This window comes from Amyelois transitella, chromosome 16, assembly GCF_032362555.1.
Source record: "Amyelois transitella isolate CPQ chromosome 16, ilAmyTran1.1, whole genome shotgun sequence".
Lineage (NCBI taxonomy): Eukaryota > Metazoa > Arthropoda > Insecta > Lepidoptera > Pyralidae > Amyelois > Amyelois transitella.
Window position 1 is genome coordinate 5958882 of NC_083519.1, and position 8057 is coordinate 5966938.

At 36.1% G+C, this 8057-nt stretch overlaps 1 protein-coding gene across 1 annotated transcript in view; it reads right to left on the reverse strand.

Moving 5' to 3' along the window:
• Positions 1–6523, reverse strand: part of LOC106129645 (sodium channel protein para) — a 28160-nt gene extending 21637 nt beyond the window's left edge. The window contains exons 1-6 of the mRNA XM_060948550.1: positions 6444–6523; positions 4745–4924; positions 2184–2339; positions 1428–1630; positions 600–728; positions 278–369 (exon numbers count right to left, since the gene is read on the reverse strand). Of these exons, the coding sequence (XP_060804533.1) occupies positions 278–369; positions 600–728; positions 1428–1630; positions 2184–2339; positions 4745–4891 (727 nt within the window). The 5' untranslated portion in view covers positions 4892–4924; positions 6444–6523. The remainder of the gene's footprint in view (positions 1–277; positions 370–599; positions 729–1427; positions 1631–2183; positions 2340–4744; positions 4925–6443) is intronic.
• Between the last annotated feature and the right edge of the window lie 1534 nt (positions 6524–8057).

Sequence of the window (8057 nt, forward strand, 5' to 3'; positions counted from 1 at the left end):
TGTACTGTCAGTGAGTCAGTGTGATAAGAATTTCTATAAATTTTAAGCAACATCTATATAGATATAAAAGACTACAATTAAAATTCCCGAATAGTGTTCTATTCGACGTTTACTAAACTAGAACATGGAACTATGACACATGAATGGTCTAACCCAATATGACCGTCGAAGAGTTAATTCACCTTCTTGTAGTGAAGGTTTACAAGGAGCAGAGAATGCACCTTTTTGTAAAGTAGGCTTTAAATGGGAGTGATGATGAATATATAAATGAATTTACCCGGTACGATGGCCACAGTCTTCAGCGCTCGCAGTACCCTGAACGTCCTGAGCGCGGCCAAGTTGCCCAAATCTATTCCCATCGTCACATAACTGCAAACAAATACCCACAACCACAACAACTAGGTTAATACACAGAACTACAACTATAAAAGAAAAACTATATTACAATCATTTAACTTTATTTTAGTTCCATCAATTAATATCTCCAAATCAACTGTCTAAAATCTCAAATTCTTTTCTATTCTATTATATGACACATTTACGATAAAAATCTACTATCTCGAATTCACTACGTATATCAATAAAAGTCTACTACTCACGCTAAAGCTATTACTACGAAGTCAAGCCAATTCCATGCATCTCTAAGGTATGTGAATGGCTGTAGTATGAAACCCCTGGCCATTACTTTCACCGCAGATTCAAAGGTGTAGATCCCGGTAAAGATAACTCTGCAAAAATTCACCTCCACTGAGGAACGCCACTCCACAAAACAAACAATATCATATATATAACTATGTCGTATGAAGATAGGTTGTGAACAGCGAAAGAAAAGATAGAATTGTTGGTGTGAGTTGAAAATGTACTCGAGGACCTAGTAAATATGTATGCTAAAAGTTATATATATATATTGATAATAAAAAGTAGAAAGTCTGTCTAAATGAAAATATCGACCTAAAGTATATTAATATGTACAGTAGAGGTATATGTTTTTTCAATCACTCTTGATTACAATAAGAGGAAATCATTAACAAGATTTGCCAAACTATTGGTAGGTACTGTAATGATTAAATTTAAAGCCAGGAATACCAGAATAATGATTCCACAAAATCAATACAATTAAAATACAGTACGGGTGTATAATTCTAAATATTAAAAAGGATTCTATGTCAACAGTTGATCTATTTGATTTAAATACTAAGAAAAGGTATATAATTGTAATTCGATCTAAATGTATAACTTTTGTTTACTATTGGTAAATAGATCTAGCGAAATGCTAATAATTTTGAACTAGCGTGCAGTCTACGATATGGATAAGGTCTTAGAAGAAATGTTCAGAGTTATGACTGACTGGAAATTGAGTTTGATGTAAGTATTTTGTATGGTCAAGAACAATATATATACTCGTTTGTGTTTATTGTGGTACTTACTCAGTACTTTCGACAGTCGGTGTGGTGGGCATTATCATAAGAATGCAGTTTACTAAGATCGTAGTGATGATAAACAGAGAGAATAGTGGATGCACCAATATGTATATCGCCACTCTTCTTATTGGGTTGAATGGGTCTAGAAATAGGGCGTTGGTGGCCGAAAATCTGAAGATATCTTTACCCTTGCTTATGACTACGAAGGTCTGAAAACAAACAGAAATAACAATAAGTCTATATAATAATAAGTCTGATAGTTTTACTATGTTAACATGCGATTTTATCTTAGATATTATAATAATACAACTAATTATAAGATAAGAACATCAAAATTGTGATCTATTATTTGAATATTATCATATAAAAGTAAACGTTAGACCAAATTTATTTGAACAGTTATTCATGGCATTATTTTTTGATCTGTCTTTCCCACAGGCAGTCTTCAAGGAGTTATCCAGATCTATCCAGAAGCAGCAGTATTTATTAGTTATAATGACTACTGAATATCGTTGTGCCACCCTCATGATTACACATTTTGTCACATTGAAGAATAAACGTTAAAGCAGACAAGTCGGTAATATTACTGCTAAAGAATTATATGAATCACGTCTATTTCCCGGAGGGCAAATAATATCTGCAGCCTGAATACGTCTTTCGCTTCATCTACATTTATAGCTCTCTTCATGCATGCTGCTCGATTTAGGGTACTCTTGACCTGACCTTTAAAAAATTATTTAATAAAAACCTAAAGGGACTCACTCTTTGATTATGATAGAAGGGGTCGATGTCCTCGAGGGGCGTGGAGGCGAGCTCCAATGGGAAGGAGCCCTGCATGCGCACGGGCAGAGGCAGCCCCTGCTCCAAGGTCGCGTCCGGCTGCGGCCCTTCGTCTTCGTCCTCGTCATCGTAACGCACCTACACAACGGAGGGTAATCAGCATAAAAGTACCGGCCATTAAAAAAAGGAAGTACGTATTACTTAAATCCGAAAATATTATCTCAATATTTCTTAACGTAAAATATTTGTAAAAAGTATTCGCCGTTTAGAGGGTTTAAATTATTAAACCAGCATAAATCTTAAAATATTCTTCTTTCTTGTAACAAAAAGTTATTTCTTTAGGATTAAGTAGTGCTCAAGTGCTTTTTTATTAATTTCAGTTTAATGTGATATTTTAGTGTACTTAAATTAATCAGTTAAATTATTATCAACCTTATCCTTTTACATTGTCTTTTCCAATACATATTTAACTGAATATACAAAGTAGGTTTCTTAAAGTACCTACCAAATCGAATTGTGTAATTAACGTTTAATATTTTCCTTTGAAACCTATTATAAATCACGAAGCCTCCCACTACGTAATTATACCTTCAAAGCTTTCAATCATAAAATGTATTATATAAAGTTGGTTTTCAAGACCTACCTTAAGACTTTGTTATACAAAATACAAATCAATTAGTACCTTCGTTTTTGATCCCAAATACATATTATTGTTGTTGAAAAATTTACCACCAATCCTGTGTCCACGATTCCAGTTACTTAAAATGTTTTCGAAGCTAGATATCTAACATAACATAAGGCCTATATCCAAAGTATCATATCACATGAGCATACCCCTTGTAGCAATACATTCGAACTTCATAGACAAACGGATTCAAAAAGGATAATATATTTTCCAATCAACCTATGTTTATATCAACCTATTCGAAACATTAATTAATTATACTTTTACAACGCTTCAGGTTTTTATTTATAATATTATTTTACAAATTTAAATTTTGTCTATCGAATTTAATCCGTTTATCTTAATGTGCTACATAATCACTATGTCGCGTATTGTTACAAAGAGATCAACGTCTCGTGGCGTCAAAGCTAGTCAAATTAGTGTAGTAGTGCTGTCTGTGTGTGATGCGGAACTAGAAGCGAATTGAGTTAGTTCCTCGCTATTATGTTACCATTCCGAATATTACGTCAATGGGACTTCAAATGGCTTACAGTACATAATACAGTAATTAAACAAAAGTAAGCCAGAAATTTACAAACCAATATAATATAGACCAGTGAAGTTGCCTCATAAAATTGAAATTTAAGTTAAGAGAACCAATAATTTCGATTCGAAATTGGTTCCAAAATAGGAGGCGTGACTAGCGCAAGCCCGGGATAAAAATATTGTAAAGTACGAATCATAAACCAACAAAATCCATGACGTCTTCAATGTTGATGTTACCAAACAAAAATCGTTTGCTGTCAACTATTTAAAGTTCTGTTTATGCACTAAATGCTAGCTAGGTGTTGTCACCATGCTAGACCTAATGACGCAGATGATTATGTGGCGAAAGAGCCAGTCCAGTGCAATGCTTGATAAATGGTGATGTTCGTGCTGATGTATTTCGATTATACGCCCTCTTAATCCTAGTTTGTAATGAAATCCAAATTTGAAGGTTTTCCTTTACATACTCCAATACCCTAAATGACTCTACAATTACTAGACACTCAAACAGGATCGAGTCAAAGGTTCTGTTTCAATCTAACTAACAAAGGGATTATAATGTTTTCTAAGGATGAACGTGGATTTATTTACCTATATTTTTTTTGGGAGAATCAGTTTCTGCTATTTTTAATTTATATAGTCTAGTTCTTATAAGTACATTAGGTTTGCGGAGTAGATTCCAACAATTACACCGTCAATATGCAAATAAACATGACAAGCATTCGTTAACCAACTACAAGATTAGCTGTTACAATGCCCATACGGCAATTCATATCGCAACAGCTAAACTTTGCCACGGTTTTTACAGATACTTTGCCGACAAAACGATGTGTTCAAGGAATAATGCTTTAAATGCGGTCAGTATGCATAAATCAGAATGCTTCACAAGTTATCGCGTAAATATTGTGGCCAATGTTTGTGGGACCTCGCAATCGTATACTAATAAATTTTGACTATAAGCGATAACTTGCTGCTTGAAGTTTCTCTAATAAAATGAGCCGTAAAAAGGTAAAAGGGGCAAGCAAGCAATCTTACTTCTTTTTTCTTTTTCGTCCGCCCCAAATCGTTCTGGAATAATTTAAAAATTATCCGTCAGAGCAATATAATCGTGTCGAGTTACTCCTTATGACAAACAAAACAGTGAATATTCTTGAGTGTGCGTAACACACACCAAATCAAATAGTGTTGACACTCGTAAAACATATGCTATAGATTTTAGTTTTGCAATAAGCTAAACGTTATATCAGCGTCTAAAGGTTGGCTGTTATCTCTGCTTCACTAGACACACATCAAATGACTTGGCACATCCAGGGCTAGTGCGCGAGGGTCTTACCTCGCCTTCCGCTCGTTTTTTCTCGAGTTCCTTTTGCTTGGCATGTTCCTCAGCTATGCGGGCTTCGATAGCGGCCAGTGACTCTCGTGTGAAGGGTCGGAACAAGCTTCGTTCTTCCTCGCTGATCGAGTCCAAGTCCTCGGACATTGTCTATCGAACTCCCCCCGAGTGAACTGCCTACTGTAAAACATAATTATATAAAGATAACAATAACATATTTAAATATTAAAGGCCACGTTCAGCTATATGGTCTAATGATGAGATTGAGCTTCTAGTAGTGACTGTTGCTCCATAGTCCAAGAAGAATCTAAGTTTCCTCGATTTTAAGTATTTTCAAACCATAAAAACTCGCAGACTATCCCAGAGAATTTTAGAGAAAAAAATCAATACCTGAGGATTTTTATTTTAAAATTATTAGAATTATAGATATATATATATATATAAGAATTTTGGAAATTCTACGATTATTTCACAACATTTCGCAACATATTTATAAATTACTTTTGTAAGTATACTGTCAATTCTGCGCGAAACTATATTGTGAAGCTAAAATTAAAAGAGCAAATAACCACGAGTCATTATTTAAATTGAAACAAATCTGCTCTGAGCATCTTTATGTAAGTACATAAATGTTTCGTAAAGAAACTAGGCCAAGGACACATCGAGAGTAATTCTTCCCCTAATAAGTTGGATCGTTCACGTCTCATGACTTTTAGTCAGGATCCCTTCCCACGGGTTAGGCCTCCGGTAAATTGACTGCTGTCAGTTTGGTTTATGTTCTATTTGCGGCTTTTAAAGAGTAAACAATGCTTTATGGATCGTTAAATGTGAAGACGTTAGGCAAATTTTATTTTATGTGGGCTATCATTGAATAAGCGTCAGTCATTTCTTGCTTTCTCTGCTCTTCTTTTTCTGCTCTTGAGAGCACTTGAGAACCTTATTGCTTAATATTTTTTAAATACTGCTCCTGCATGGAGTTATATTTGACTTACAGACAAAGAATCAATAAATACATCTGCCAAAAACAAGTTTTATGGACTGGAAGCTAGTCATTAATTGGCAGTATTTCAAGACAAAGCAATATACAAAGCTTGTATTCTCTTTATTTATAACAGAATCACGCTGACACATTTTCTTTGATTTTATCTTCAGAAAGACTGCAAAAATTTAGCTATTTTTATATCATGTTGCATACAATGTTTTTCTTGTGTAAATTCACGTTCTTGTTCTCAAGTTAAGTCTTTCAAACATAACTACTACTCCGTTCGTGCAAGCTTATCAGTTAACTTTGTGCCAACAGCATAGCTTCCCGGTCTGACTCTGAAGGCATAACCAAGAATCTTTTACCTCATAGAGTTAATCCCAATCCGATTGAGTGACTCAGGTTTTTACACGATGCGACTCCTATATGACCTCCGATACCTTTGCAGGGGAACCTAACCCGTATTGGATTGTGGTAGAAACTGCACTGAATTGTAAATTGAGCACATTTCTATTATAGGATTCGTGCTACAAAAACGATGTCTCATGGTCGTCTTTAAATACTTCCACGGGAAAAAGATGGAATATTCTACACTTTGACGTTATACACTTTTGTATTGAGATGATTTTCGATTTGATTGGTTCATAGTATTGGGCTACCTTTTTATCTTTTTCCTTCTATCATTCCTTAAAGGTATATGTATGCGTATGAACCTACCTGCTAACAGTGAATGGGCGGGTGTGTGTGGTGGGGGAACCGCGCGCGGCCGCTCAGTCTGCGCCCGCGAACTCCCGCCGCCGACCACGTACGGCCGGTACGCCCTTCTGTCACACAACCACTTAAGGATAAACATAACTTTGCTGTATTAGGTATATATGAATTTACCTAAAAATGCAGATTTTTCTTGGTTTGAATCAGAGTTTATCGTACTATACCGGGAGGTTTGTTTGAATTTGAATGCGAAATTGTGGATGCAGTGCATTCCCAAATGTGCAATTAGAGAAGGCTGAATTATAAGAGCCAGATGTCCGCCTGTGACCCGATCTAGGAAAGGTAAGTCAGGTGAGTCTGACTTCCGTCATTATGTTAAAAAGAGAACCTAACCCAAGAATCTACATCAAACTCTTTTTTAACTTGATTTTTAATGACGATTGCATATCCTAAAGGAAGCTAGTAAGATAATTTAGTTATAGAAGTACCTGTCGTCCACGCGAGCAGTGTGGCCGCGGCTACCAAGGAGATGAAAGATACCACGTGTTCGCTGATCGGGACAGCCAGCAAATGGGCGAGATTTTTCATGACCGACCTGCAACAATAATTGTTAATGTCAATTTTCTTTTTTTTGTCTCAATTGCATCCTCCCAAGCACGAAGCTTGTAAACACGTACGAAATTCGTTTAAGAATTTCACGGAACGACTCCAGAATCACATATGTAATCCTATTATGAGGGAATTTAACCAGCTTTGACCATGTTGCTCTCACTATGTTAACTCCAGGACCAGGCAAAAGAGGCAAAAATATAGAATACTGATATGAGAGCACCAGAAATGATAAGAATGCTTAAATCGCTTAAATCGTTTTCCGACACTTGTGTGGAAAATGAATGGCATACCGTATATAGTGCGGCGTGTAGATGTGTTGTCTAGAGGGCGCGCGGGATGGCCGCGTCGCCCGCAGGCCGCGCGTCCTCTCTCCAGTGCCTGCGCGCGCGCAACATCTGCATCAGCGCTTTAGCCGCGCCTGGAACAATTTGCATTTTAAACTTGATGGCAGACCGAATACAAGCCAGATATCTTATAGATTTTAGATGCAAAAAGGAATTCTGCGTAATGCTCATGACAATTACTACCTGATAGTTCTTTGTCCAGGGAGAGGAAATTTGCACAAATTCTAGGGTTTATTAAAAGGTTACTATGCAAGTGTAACAACTAAAAATAACGAGAAGAACGTACGATAAAAATGACGAGAAGAGGCTAGATGATATCACTATATATTATGTAGTCCGCTTCAAAGTACGGGTTTGCCTAATTTCCATTTACTCTTCAACTTAATGGCGCATAATAAACCATTGTTTTTGTTTTATTAAACTGCCCGAGTTAAGAATAGTTTCCGTCAGCGTTTCAAGAGGGCCAAAAAGGGTATAGGGCAAGGTTTGGTCAAGGACGTAGGAAATATTGTGTAGCCCTGAGTAGGCGGCACTTGATGTGGTAACAGGCTGTCATAGTTACTTGGCGTTGGTGTTTATTCTATGATTGAATGCTGATAAATATTTTTTCATATACTTTTCAATTTATTATATCAACTTCATGAACTTATGGATCCACATTACA